The sequence below is a fragment of the Balaenoptera ricei genome, chromosome 9 (assembly GCF_028023285.1).
Source record: "Balaenoptera ricei isolate mBalRic1 chromosome 9, mBalRic1.hap2, whole genome shotgun sequence".
Lineage (NCBI taxonomy): Eukaryota > Metazoa > Chordata > Mammalia > Artiodactyla > Balaenopteridae > Balaenoptera > Balaenoptera ricei.
Genome location: NC_082647.1, coordinates 57,175,488 through 57,190,201, shown reverse-complemented (window position 1 = coordinate 57,190,201; position 14,714 = coordinate 57,175,488). Strand labels below are relative to the sequence as shown.

Sequence of the window (14,714 nt, the reverse complement as noted above, 5' to 3'; positions counted from 1 at the left end):
GTGAGCAGATACATAACTATGTGTGGCAGTGAACAGATACATAACTATGTAAGCACATTATTTAAATGGATATGTTTTATGTCAATCTGTTATTTTGTCTCTATCACAGAAGTGCTTGACATTTAATCCAGCCAAAAGAATATCGGCCTACAGTGCCCTGTCTCACCCATACTTCCACGACCTGGAGAGGTGCAAGGAAAACCTGGATTCCCACCTGCCGCCCAGCCAGAACAGCTCAGAAATGAATACAGCCTGAGCTGCCTGGAGCTGATCATCCGGAGAACCTCCTTGGTAGCTGATGGGTCCCCTGAGTAAGCCCTGCAGAGCTGCTGAGGATCACTGGCTGGAGACCTTCTAGCTGCCGTCTTCTGGATGGGCTCTGCTTCTCTGAGGAAACCGCCTCGTTTACTGTTTTGAAATCAATGCAAGAGTGATTGCAGCTTTATGTTCATTCGTTTGTTTGTTTGTTTGTTTGTTTTAAGAACCTGGAAAAATTCCAGAAGAGAAGCTGCTGACCAATTGTGCTGCCATTTCATTTTTCTGATCTTGAATGCTGCCAGTGTGAAGTGAGCAATCCGGGCACAGCTGAGTTATGATATAATGTCTCTGCAGGTGCTGGAGCCTGATTTGGTACTTTTGAGTGAGTGTATGTGCGTGTGCATGTGTGTATGTGTGTGTGTGTGATTCTTGATCTCTTAAAAAGTGTTACTTTCTGTAAACAACAAGAATAATTGAATTTTAAAGGCTCAAAGTGACGGCTAAATAACAGGTGTCTATTGACTAAAGGTGATTCACCAAAATGGGCTTCTCAAATTTAAAGTTGAGCCTATGTCCTTAGCATTTCTTTTCTGGCCCAAAGCAGTAAATTTGCTAATAGTAAAAGGTTCACTATCTAGGTGAAGTTTTATACACACAGCAAAAAGAAAAAAAAAAAATTCTAGTATCTTTTAAGAAACCTGTTTTTTGAAGCACAAATTCTATTTACTTTTCAAAAAGCTCATTTACTCCTTGTAATTTTAACGTGTATAATGTGCTTTATTGTTTCTTTTGAAAAATACCTATAAGCTTTTTCTTAACTTGCTATAGATTTAGGGAGTGTACCTCAACTAGGTAAAATCGTCAAAAAATAATAGAGAAAGCCTTTATTTCCTGGTTTGGAATTTATTTTCTTTTTGGTTTTTGTTGTTATTTTGTTTTGGTTTTGATTTTAGGAATTTGTCAGAAACTGTTTTCCTGTTTGGGTTTGGAGGATAGTTCTCTCTGACTAGAGACAGGAATGCCATTTAAGTTTTCCCCCACCTATTACACTGTACTTTTTCTACCGTGCACTGCCTCATTTGCAAAGTATCCATCTTATCTATCCCCCAGCGCATCTAATATGTATTACTACCCTTACATAATTAATAACAGATTGCTTAAGCTGTTCTCATGCACCTCCTACTTTCTTTCTTTCAATGAACCTTTCATAAATAGTTTGATTCAGATTTATGGCTTATGGCTCCAATTCCACAATCCTAACAGAGTCCCATATGTTCTCCCTCTACTGCAATCTTCCTGCCTGGCATTTGGCATTCACGGTTGTTACCTAGGTAATGAGTAGAAGACTGGTTCTTCTCAATCACCAGCAAGTAGATTGCTTTAAAGTGTAACTTAGTGTTTTACAGCTTTATAGAATATATTGTCAGTGTAGTATCTGAGGGAATGTCCTTAACTATTTTTTAGAAATATATATTTACTCTATAAAATTACCTATTCTCCGTCGCCAGGCTGTGCTTGTTTCTAGTGCCTTAACGCACATGCCTGCTCTCTGCAGAGCCAGCCTGACCTGGGCATTGTGAACAGCTTTACTTTTTCTCTTGCCATTTTCTCTACAGTACTTTATATTCCATATCATCTCTGCCTTCTGTGTGGTTAGTGCTCAGTTGGCTCTAGTAACCAGAAGACATAGAGATGAAGTATCTTTTGGTAAGTTTAGCTAATTTCGCTTCCTGATTCATGTTTTACGAGCATGCAACAGTTAGACTGTGTTTAGAGTTAGGGTTTTCAAAGAATGGACATTGCTTCCCTCAGAAGAAAATGTGCCAGGTGATGTTTATGCATAATCAGGCCTTTCTGAGTTCTCCACAGCTTAATATTGTATATGACTATCTTTATATAATATATATATATATATATATATATATATATATATATATATATATATATATATAGTTTAACATTGTTCTAATTCAGTAACTTCAAGAGCAGGAAAATTTTTCTAAAGCAAGATATGAGTGAGAAGATGGGCCATAAGAATGTTTTATACTTTCTTCCGTGTGACAACATCGATTATGTTTTGTCATCTCTGTAAATGCTTGAGATATAATGGATCCAGAGCATTCAGGTCAAGCATACTTGCGGTCTCCCTGGATAAATGAGTTCTGCCTTTCCTTCGATCGGGGGTCAAAATACAAAGACCAGGGGCCTAGAAATTGAATTTTAAAACTCACTGAACTAATCCATCATGAGCTTTTCAGTTAGTCTCCATGGTTAGAGTGAACATGGGTTTTTGTGAAACTTGGGTTTTTGCTTTTGCAAAGGTTTTTCATAAGTTCACTTAAGAAAAATGCAGCTGTTCTAAACTGGAATTTTTCAGCATTCTTCAGCATTTTAAACATGTAGAGAGTTCAACTTTTATTTCTAACATATGCTCCTGATTCGTTTCTTGGTAGTGTTTATAAAGAAAACTTAAAGCACAAACATTTTGACATTAGATACTTGCCAGATTCCCCTCTGAGAGGCAGAAGGAGAGGGCTTTTCAGCCTCTCTGAACTTGTTAAAGAGTCTGTCCCCAGCTCTTCCATCCGGGTGGTTGTTGCACTTGAGTGATTACTCTCGTTTTATGTCTTTTACATCCGCCTCACCACTTCTGAAATCCAGATCCCACACAAGCACCCTTTGCCATTAGGGCACTTTGAAGCACAGAGCAGAATACAAGCTTACTGAATACGGCTTATTCTTCTGCTACATATGGTTTCAAACATGTTTGCCAAAAGCTAGGCAGTGGTTAGCTGAAAAGGTCATATTGCCCCAGGGCTATACTGAAGCAGCTTATAGCAGTAAGAAACAGGATGACAGGCTTGAACTCACATTTGAATTTCTTACTAGGACTGGGGCAAGAATATGCCTGATAGTTTCTATATGATATTTAGTTCTAGTGGTCCAAGCTCTGGGAACTGCTGTGCTGGGGTGGAGTTGTAACAACCTGCATTTAAAGAGTCCATTTAGGCATCATAAGCTATCACGTGGCAAAGCTAATAAGGCCCTTATAACCTTAAAAACACAATCCCTGAGAGCTTGTCAGAACCCAGTGCGTTGGGGCCTCCCACTTTGTCTCTCCTTTGAAGTAGATGGGAACTCAAGGAGCAAAGAACCTGTTTCGGAAGAAAGCTCCAGGCCATTTCTGCCCCCTGTGTTCTCATGATTTTCTCTCAGGAAACACACACTTTTAATGGCAGACTTTTCATTTTGCCCCAGGTGACATACTAAAAATTGTTCAAAATATTCACCTAAGACCAGAATCTCAGCCTTTTAGTTTTAGGTAAAAATGAAAATTTTGGAATGCACAGGATGTTAATATCTTAAATAAAACATATACCTTTTAATAGAGAAACTTACAGTCTGACTCCAGAATGTGATACTATCCATCCTGATGGGAAAAAACTTAAATATTACCAAACTTTTGAATCTTAAAATATGTATTTAAATTGCGTTTTTAACTAACTAAAGCTGCTTCTCTTAAAAGTGGTACCTATAAAAGTCAGTAATGGCAATTCTCATTCCTTAATGGAAATTAAATCATGTAAGCTTCCTAATATCATAAACATATTAAAATTCTTCTCTCTAAAGAATTGCTTCTTTTTTTAAGTGACAACTTTACTGTAATTTTTATGATAAGCACATGAGAGTGTCTCACATTTTCCAAAAACAGGCCTGTGTTGCATAGGTGGGTCTAGGAAAGAATAATGTTGAAAGTTAGTAAGCCACTGTAATTACTTAATTGTGTTAGTACAGTTTCTTGGAAAGAAAATATTGAAATATTATAAATTCCTAGATATTGATAGAATTCAAAAGAATGCATAAAGACATAAAATGATGTCTTTATTTTATAAAAAATAAAGATGTGATATGATTTCTAAATCTTTAAAAACCATAAGACACTAGGCAATGGATAGAGGAAATTCTGGAGAAAATGAAGGTATTCAAAGATGGATAGTTTCAAAGTTATGTATATTTTGACGGGTATATATTTTATTAACATGTATTGCAAGAATTTATATTCAAGTCACTTGGCAACTATGAACTTGATATGGGCAGAAACAAATTTTATGGAAAAGTCACTCCAAACAGTTACTATTTCAAAGGTTGAGCTAATCATACTAAACTATCCCTATTCCTTCCTCATTTCATGGAAGGAAGCAGCCATGTGAAGCTACACTTGTTATGCAAGCCTAAAAATGTTTGTTGTAAAAAAATAAATAAATTTTTTAAAGGTGTGTTTCCTATGCCACCAGGATTTTTGAAAACTTGTGAAACCCAAACCATTTATCATGTGCATTCAGTACATTCAGATGTATGATTAGGAAGATAATTACATGTTCCTTCCCCACAGTGGAAAAACTTCTCAAGGCTACCAAAAACCTGTCAAGCAATGTAAGTCCTCAGATAATTAGTAGTGGTGTTTTCCTCAAAAGCATAAGAAAATAGCATTTTCATTTTTTATCAATGCAATTTTCAACCTGGTTTTGTTACATACCTATATCTCAAGCATTTCTAACTTGTACTTTTTCAGAAAATAAACCAAAAATATTCCTTTGGCCTTTTCCATCTTCTGACCTTTGTTAACAACAAAAAATGGAGAAAGAGGAGGGGTCTGATTTTTACATGTTTTTCGCGATTAGTTGTTTGTTTTTTTTAATGAAGTGCAAACCAGCTTTTCAAAATGTTTTCTATTTCTTAGCATTCCCAGGGAGTTAATTTAGATAAATGAATGGACTTCCATCAACATATTTATGTTTCCTTGATACTGGTGCTCTGGCCTTGAAGAAGAAAACAAGACTCCTGAAAATAAATACAGGTTTTTTCCAAGCATCTGTTTAAATACTATTACAGCAATTTGAACTCAATATGGTAGGAAAGGGAGGCGGTTTTTCTTTCAAATGTCTGTTTTAAAATTCACACTGTCCTAAGGGATGAACTTTCTTATTTTATTCTAGTATATTCCACAAGGTGGCACTTTGAAGGGGGTTGTGGAATCTGAGCAAGGCTTCTACCTTTATTTTTCTGCACACATTTGACTCTTGCCTAGCGCTTGTTTTTCAGGATGATTAATAATCTTCACAGTGTTCTGTAACTCAGATATTTTAGTTGTTAGCTAAGTTCTGAACAACTGTCTGCAAGTAAATTGTTCTTGAGGATGTATAATACACCCGTTTTGATTATTTTAGTGTATAAAGAGAGCCTAGTCATTCATTTGGTCATGAAACATTTTTTGAGGTAACTAATTACCTCACTTTTCTAGGTGCAAAGTTACAAAGATGGACATGCTTATTACTCAAAAGGCAACACTCATCTGTGAAGAGGATAGTTTTGTTAGGAGTGTAAAACTCCTACAGAGGCCCTAGGCAAAATGCCATATCCCCTGTCAGCTGCTTTCACATTCCCTACCATGGTGGCTGTTAGACCATTAAATTTAAAAATACTAATTTAAAAAATCAGATGCGGAAACTAAGTAACGCATCAGTTACTATATAGACAAAACTATTTTTTCAAAGAATTGCTATGCTGAAACAGAGCCCTAAAATACTAAAAGACCTGGTAATTTTTACATTTGTATAGTCACAAGTGTAAATTCACAAGAAATTGTAATTTTTAAAAATTTTCATTAAGCATATGAGCTAATAACTTAGGAGTATACATAAGTGTTTGATTTCTCCACTTGTGAAGTTCTTTGGCAACTTTACGTTATATAAATATATATGTACATACACTTTTTTCCTACACTTTTGTTTTAATTCACAGATCCGCTCAGAGACCCATTATCCGCCACATGATTTTAGTTAATTTTAGAAGTCATTTTCTTTAACAGTGTCACTGAAATTTAGGAGGAAGGAAATTATATTATTTTTTCAGAATTTCCTTAGCACAACCCAACGGAAGGCAGTTTATTCCTTCTGAGTGGCAGAAACTCCTTAGTGCCTGCTTCACTTTCCTCCGGAGTAGCCAGCGGGCAAGTCTCAGTAATTCATACTGAATCAAAATACCGCACACACTAGGGGCTGTCAAATCTTCGGCCTCATCCCTCTGCTTAAAATCCCACTGAAGTATTTAGATTCCAGTTTAAGCCCCTAAGTGGAAGGCCGAATTCAAACCTCGAGTTTGTTATCAGTTGGGCCAGTCTGAACTCTTATCTGCTCGCATTCAAAATTTCCCTCCCACCGAAAGCCTTCCGGGTGCGTTGCGCCGTCGCCCCGCCCCTTTGGCAGTAGAGTGGCAGTGGGCGGAGCTGGCTGGGACCCGCCCGCCGCTCACCTGTTAGTGCCTGAAATGATGTACAGACCCGGCGGGATACTGTCCGAGGTCCATGTGCCCTGCTGCTGTCTCAGAGGCATCTGTTCTGCAATCTTAGGAAGTAAAATATCCCTAGAAGCAAACAGGTGTCATCTGTGCGTAAATAAGTACAACACAATTCTCCGAGAGTTCGGGTATAAAGAGATGCTGCTCTGTATGAAGCTATCTACCAGGCATCTCTCAAGCTCTAAGCTCAGCTTTTTTTTTTTTTTTTAAGAGAAGATGTATAATTACAGGAAAGATTTTTTATTTTTTTATTTTCTATCATTCTACATATATGATGGCAAAAGATATGCCTGGAAAAGTTTTGTTTGGAAGATTTGTTTATTTTCTGCTTCATCCTCAGTTGGCAAATGCTCCTAACTCTTTAGTTTCTAATTTCTTTCTCTTTTTTTCTTCGTCAAGTAGTTAAAGATATGTGAGCAAATTATCTCATGTGGGAGGGAGACTTTCCTGTTTAGAGGAACCTTTTGTGTGAATTGTTTTGTCAAACAAATAATCAACCCCTTCTCTATTTAAGGAGTTTGGACTGTCAAATGTAGGTTTTCTTAAAGGGGGACACATAACTGTACATAACGCTATAAAGAACTATGACCGTAGCACTAATCAGCAAGCATAAAGCCACAAGATATATCATTTCTAACTCTGTGGTTTCTAGCCAAATCCGTTGAAGTGCTTAGGTTACAGTCCTGAAGAGACCTTTCGTACCCTTACTTGAAAGTTTCTAATCTTAAGTTTTATGAAATGCAATAATATGTATTAGCTAGCAATATTTCTGTGATCACCAGCAACTCCAAATTTGACCTTGAAGTCTCTGGATAATGAAAATAGATCCCAGCAGTAATACACTTCTTGAACACCCCCCCCCACCAAGTGTATTATATATCTTTCTCATTTTGATCCTGTGTTTGCAACAAATGTATATGGGAATATTTTAGTTCCTTACTTTGTATTCATTTATTTTCCTATGACCAGTAATAAATATACTAGTTAGTACATGGAATCAGTAGCATCAACTACTCCTAGGATCAGCACTTAACAAGGTGGGAAATTTCTATTTCAAGTTGTTCTACATTTGCATAAATTATTTCTATTATTGTTCATGTATATTATTTATTTCTCAATCACACTAGTCCTGTGAAAGTGCAACAGAAGGCAGACCACATTAGGATTTGCATTAAATGCTCATTATCATGGTCTTGACGGAACTCAGAAAATTAAAATTAGACTAAGCCCCCAAATAAGCTGCATGCATTTTAATATGATTAGTAGAATTTAAGTCTAGAGAGATAGTATTTTTGTGTCTAGGTGTTTTATCATTATGTAAAGGAATTAAAGCAAAGGACTTGGTAGTTGTTCTTTTGTCAAGTATGAATATACTATAGTGTGAAATACAGCAAAACTTAAAACTGCAGGTAGCAAAGCATCAAATACTGCCTTAATTTAGGAACTCTGCCAGGTGGCCCTCAGAATAGATGCCAGGCAGAGACAGGTGCCTGGGTGGCGCCTCCTCTTATCTGGCCCGGAAAAGAAGCTTCCCCCACACCATCTAGTACCCTTGTAGGTGGTGTGTCCTATAGTGGGAACAGGTAGCACTGTTGAAAGGAGAGCAGTGTGAGAGTTTTCTGTAGAAGCAGACCCGTCAGCATGTGCCTTGAGGCTTCCAGAACATGCCAGATGGAGAAGTCCAAGTTTCCATGCTTCAAGCAACTTGGTTTTGTAGAGAAGCAATCCAGTCTGGTAATTAAAACAAGGATTGCGTATACAGTAGTCAACAATGGGGTTTTAACAACCAACAGTCCCCAACACCTCAAAAGCTTGTTGCATTTCTGGTATTTTAAGTTTTGATCTGAAGGTTAAATGGCAAGTGTGTCGTAGAGAAGAGCAGTATGTGGCAAGAAAAGCACAATGTCGGTTCCCGTAGAGTGCAGATTAGAACTAGAGGGTTTTATAGGCTTATCATTTCTGAGATGTGTAAAAGCACGTTTTCACTGTAAAATGTATTAATGTTTCTGCATTCCTATAGGGCCTAGTTAAAACTTTATTCTAGATTTCAGCAAGGGTGTCACAGCCAGTGAGCTATTTTTTTGCTTTTTTTTTTTTTTTTTTTACTTATTTTTATAATAGAAGATATTTTAAAAGTAGAAGAAAATCTTAATTTGGACATTTGACTTGTTGGTTTCTGTGTTTGAAATCACGGTTCTGGAGATGTACAGATTGTGCATGTGCATGTCAGATACTAATCTAGGCTGTGTGAACCAGCCCAGGATAACTGATACTCCGCCAGCCTCTGCATCCTTTCCTCCCTTCCTCTGAAGTGCTCCCTGCCCCCTTCCTGGACTGTCCACGTGCTGCTCTCCATCCTCCTCTGCTGTACTTTGGGGTCAGGGACATGATGAGAGATGCTTTAGGCATCCCAGGTATGCCTGTCCAGGCTTGGCCACCACCCCTACTTGACCTTTGGCTGGCCACAGTCATGAAGAGAAGGTTCCTGGTGCTGAGCACAGAGCATGGTCAAGACACCAATCACAAATACCCTCTAGCATCTTCGTATATGTCTTGATTTTTAAACCAAGTCGTGCTACAGAGCATTCTGTTTTGGCTGTGGTGCAAAGAAAAAGACTAACCAAGAATATAAACCACATTCCAGGCTGCTGTTTTCTGTCCATCTACAGGCTATACTTTTACTGTATTTCTTCATACTTGAAACTCATTCTGCTATTTTAATATCAGGGTACAGACATAAGGGTGCATGTTCCTTAAAGGTGCAAAATTACTCTCATTCCGTTTGCTTATATTGCTACAGAATGCTCTGTTTTGGTGCTTTGGGTTCAGCAGGTCAAAGAAGCAGTGTGGAAATTCACTGCCTGGAACACAGTCTTACAAGAATGCTGGCAGATGGCTTGGTGTTAGATATTGCTTCTGCTTTTTTCTCTGTACACAAGATTGAGAGTTACCACACTGGTCTGTCAGTTTCACCTGGGTATCCTTCCTCACAGGGTCCATAAACCCTGTGCTCTCCCCACATGTGGGTGCAATGCCGCTCTCTGAAAGCAGGGATCTTCCTACATATCCGGATCATTTACCCCTCAAAGAAAAATGGCCTCGTGTGCAGACAGGAGGAAAATGGGAAGAGCCGTCTCACTCTAGCAACCATCCATGTAGAAAGCCCTCCTGAGGCCAAAAAAAAAAAAAAAAAAAAATAGGAAAGAAAAAAAAAAAAAAGAAAAGAAAGAAAAGGAAAAAAAAAAGGAAGAAAGCTGACCTGTAAAGTTACCCTCCTCCTAGGGTCCTGAGCTGAGTGATCTTGCTTCCTTACTTTTAGGTAGATGAAAATATAGGTCAGTTTACCTAGGCTCTTCCCACCTGAAGAGAAAAATAGAAAAGTAGGTATTTGTGTCATGTGAAATATGTAATCCAAGGACCATCAAAACTTACATTAAATACCCCATTGCTAGCCATCAGTTTTACGAATTAGCTCAAGTAAGTCATGCTTGATGACCTGGGGTTTCTGAGGGCAGAGGTAGCTCTTCTAGCATGCACCTTACGCTTAAGACTTGTTTGGAGAGGGAGGACTACCAGTGGTGACTGTGACAATGGAAAAGGTAACATGTCAGAAAATTCAGAGGGTTATAGGTCAAGAATCCTTTGGAAACTGGATGTCTTACTGGGTGCTAGGATGCAAATTTAGGTGTTTATTGTCAGATAATGGAATTCATTGTTTTTTAAGAATTGGTGTTGAAATGTCATTGTCCAGTTCATTGTTTTCACTTCTGCACAAGCTAAATTGAAGCAAAAAGAGAAAATGGTTTGTGTATTTGTCATACCTTTTGTACTTCTTACAATAAAACTGTTGGTAGCAAATAAAAATAATAAAAACAGCAATTTTAACCTGCTTTCTTGGAGATGAATTGCTATTCTAGCTATTTTTCTTTTTACTCTAATGTAAAATAAATGTAATTGCAGTGAGTAAAGTAACGTATAATTAAATAGCAAGTTTTAGCAGAATATGTTTCAAATTCTTGTTTTAAGAGACTCCTTTTCAGGCTTCAGATGTTAGAAAAAGTAGCAGGTCATTGAACTTAAAAGTTCCATAACAAGTACTTAGTAAGCTCTTAATAGTTGACTGTGGTAAACACTGAAGACCCAAAACATGAATAAGGCACAGGCAGTCCTTTCTGAAGCTTACTGACTGAGACTGTGAAAAAGGTTTGTGTAACCAATTGCCGATAACCTGGGAAGGAAAAAAGATTTCACATTGGAAATGATGCTTGAATGGATTCAAAAACAAAAGTTAATGCTGGCCAGTCACACAAGGAGAAATACTTTGTGTGTGCAATGGCCTGCAATTATGAAATAGCAGACAGGAAAGGGTAGGAAGATTGGTGAGGCCACACCTGGGGCAGTGGCTTTCCAACATTTGGATCATAACCTATAGAAAGAAATATAATCCAATAGCGTGGCTGGTGCACACAGACACACATGGACACATGCAGACATATATCAGAAACTTATATTCCACAAAATGATGCTGTGCGCCCCACACATGTTTTCTTTTTTTATTTTATTATCCTCCATACTCTGAAAATACTGGTGGCAAGCCACGAAATTCATTTCACAACCCCACCAACAGGCCTTGACTTAATGTTTTAAAACAATTAGTAAGGGGCAGAGGGGTGGTGAAGGAGGAGGTGAGGTCCAGAAGTGCTTAATATACCATATAAAGGAGTTTGGAGCCACTGAAGGATTTTAAAGAGAGATCATTTCTGTTAATGTGTGCCTATTTTTGTTCGCCTTACATACTAGACGAGAGTGATAGACGAAGCAGCTCCTGAGGTGCTACAGGCAAACCAAAAGTGGGACTGTAGTTGCTGTCTGATATTTATATTCCCATCTTTGTGTACAGTATCAGGTATTTTAACATTAGTCCTCCAGAATTCCTTGGGAGCTCTCATTAGGACTTGCCTTAATTTTTTTTTAACAGACCCCAGATTGCATCTAAATTTGTAAAATCTACACAGAATATTCAGAAGGGATGATACAGAGAGTCAGGAATTTGATCTTTATTGAGTTAAGTGAAAGTTTGTAGTTTATTAAGAGGTCAGTCATAACTACCTGTTTCTACAAACCACAGGTATTTACAGCCAGGTTTGGCGGGACCATTGTTTTCAAAATGGTTTATAAAAGACCTTAAGCTAGTTAGTTATCTCTAGTTATCTCTGCTGTGCTCACTTAGAACCTCAGTCCATTGAAAGCCCAGTAGGCCTTTGCCACTGATCTTGCCCTCTGGAGTGTGAGCCCAATTTGCACCTCCCTGTTCTCTAGTGAAGAACTCCTCGTGGATGGTGATGGTCATATTTGTTCCACATATGCCATTTTTCTGGACATAGCAGATGAAACAACCAGAGCATCCCATGGGACGTGGAGCCAAGCAGATGACCGTGTGTCGCTCTCGTACACGTCTGGAGCTTCTACTGCCTGTACATTCCGAGCTGCGCGTGGCCACATTTCTAGATTCGAGAGATGCAGCAGTGAACAAGACAAAAAGGTGCTTGATCTCATGGAGCTAACATTTTAGTGGGGGAGACAGAAAATAAATTTAAAAAGTGTATAAGTACATTATGCTTAATGCTATAAAGGGAATAAACAGGTCTTGAAACAAAGTACTTGGAACATGGTGGTCAGGAAAGGTTCCGTGAAAGCTTTGAGTTGAGGCATAAATTAGCATGAGACTGAGGAAGCCAGGCGACGTGCTGAGGGTAGAAGAACTGAAAGCCTCACTAGAGTGGATTCAATAAAGAATTGGTAAGTGAATATGGGAAATGCCCAACATGAAGTGAGAGGTACGAAGTGTAAAGTAAAAGGTGTGAGGGGTAAAGTGTGACCTGGTACTGGATTGAGCCCAAATAGACTTTGACAAGTTCAACATACTTTCTTCCCAAGATCAAGAACAAGGCAAAGACGTCAGCTTTCACCACTTCTATTCAACACTGTGCTAGGGTAATAAGCAAGAAAACAAAAGGCATAGAGATTGGAAAGAAAGCAAAGTTGTCCTTATTCACAGACAACTTGAGAGTCTCTGTAGAGACTCCTGAAGAATACCTTAAAAAGCTACTAGAACAAATACATTTTGCAAGGCTAGAGGATACAAGGGCAATATATTTTTTTAAATGTATTTCTATATACTTTAAAATTGCAAACCCACATTTAAAAACCAATTACGGTAGCAGCAAAAAATGAAGTCATCCTGGATTCAGGTGGGCCCTAAATCCAATGACTGTTAAGAGGAGAGGGCACATGGAGATGCACACAGAGAAGACAGTTACGTAAAGATAGAGGCAGTGACTGGAATTATGCTGCCACAAGTCAAGTAATGCCTGGAGTCATCAGAAGCTAAAAGAAGCAAGGAGGGGACTTCCCTGGCGGTCTAGTGGTTAAGACTTTGCCTTCCCATGCAGGAGCTGTGGGTTCCATCCTGGTTGGGGAGCTAAGATCCCACATGCCTCACAGCCAAAAACCAAAACATAAAACAGAAGCCATATTGTAACAAATCCAATAAAGACTTTAAAAAAAAAAAAATCCACATCCCCCCCCCAAAAAAAAAAAACTTAAAGTAAGGAGGAATTCTTCCCTAGATCCTTCACAGGGATCATGGCCCTACTGACACCTTGATTTCACACTTCTTGCCTCCAGAGCTGCAAAAAGATAAATTTCTCTTCTTAAGCCACCCAGTCTCTGGTAGTTTGTTGTGGCAGCCCTAGCAAACTAATACAGTAATTCAATGTGGAAAGGACAATCTTTTCAACAAATGGCTCTTGAAAAATTGGATATCCATATAGGTAAAAAAATGAACCATGGCCCTTACTTCACACCATGAAAAAAATTCAAAATGGGTCATGGACCTAAACATAAGAGCTAAAACTATAAAACTTGCTGAAGAAAAATAAGAAAAAGATCTTTGTGACTTTGGGTTAATATCTGTAAAGTTCCTGCAATATTAAAAACACTATCAATAAGCCATGAAAACAAACTTCCTCTTGTGCATACAGAGAAACCTGTCTTTGGTCAGAGAATCCCCAGCTTAAGTCAGGGGTGATGGAGGAGGAGGAGGAGAATTGAAAGGGTGGAGGCCCAATTTATAGTAAAAAGCAAAGTGGGTTACTAAGGAGAATGAACTTTCAGTGCAGAATAGAACCACCAATGGCTGCATTTGAGAGAGTCTGGGAAAGTTCTGAGAGATAAAATGGGAGTTGGCATCATCTGTTGTGCGATGCAGCATGAGAAAGGGAGGGAAAGACAAATTGGGAAAGATGATTTTAAGGAGTTCTCATACGTTTGAGGATAAGCCCATTTTGCCATTTTCCAAGAGCCTAGAAAAGATCCAAATCGATTTTCAATGACTTTCTAATGATGTTGCACTGAGATGGGTCCAGCTTTATCCAGATCTATTAATTCTAAATAAATATAATGACACCTTCTCTGAAGCCCAGACCACCTCCCTTGAAGTTTTAGTATTGTACTGACATTATTATGACATGCCATGCGGTAAAGTTGACCCTGTGTATATCTATCTCCCCTACCAGGTTACAAACATGCCCTTTGAAGGTAACACTTGTGTCTTATTCTTATCTTTGTGTTCTGCTCCATATCCATCTTCCACTCAGTGAATTACACCAAGTAGATGTTCAAAAATTAGTGTGAAATGAATGCATGAGTGATGGATGAATGGAATTTAACTTAAAGAGCAATTTCTTTAGCAACATCTATGACAGCAGTGTCTTCTCCCCCACCGCCTGATGGACTCTGAGGGACCACGTCTGTCCTGGTCCTCATTTTATCCCCAGCATTTGCACTATGCTAAGCACACCATAAGCGTTGGAATAATCATTATATCCTAGAAAGGATTTCAGCGCATCAGGAATGGAAGAAAGCAAAACAATCCCAGGCCAAACGGAAGTGAGCTGCCTGGGCGAGGTTGTCGTACTAGGTTGGTGGTAAAGAACAGGAATCCCCAGGCGAACCCTGGGAACCGCGGGTGAACGCGGGCGCCTGCCTCTCCTCCGAGGCGGTAGGTGGCGCCGTGGCCGGGCGTGGCCCCCGAGTCG

The 14,714-nt window shown here is 38.7% G+C and overlaps 1 protein-coding gene across 3 annotated transcripts in view; it reads left to right on the top strand.

The window, feature by feature from the left end:
- Positions 1–2,140, top strand: part of CDK6 (cyclin dependent kinase 6) — a 224,856-nt gene extending 222,716 nt beyond the window's left edge. For all 3 annotated transcript variants that reach the window (XM_059933830.1, XM_059933831.1, XM_059933829.1), the window contains exon 8: positions 110–2,140. In XM_059933830.1, coding sequence (XP_059789813.1) covers positions 110–256 — 147 coding nt within the window. In that variant the 3' untranslated portion in view covers positions 257–2,140. The remainder of the gene's footprint in view (positions 1–109) is intronic.
- The last annotated feature ends 12,574 nt before the right edge of the window (positions 2,141–14,714 follow it).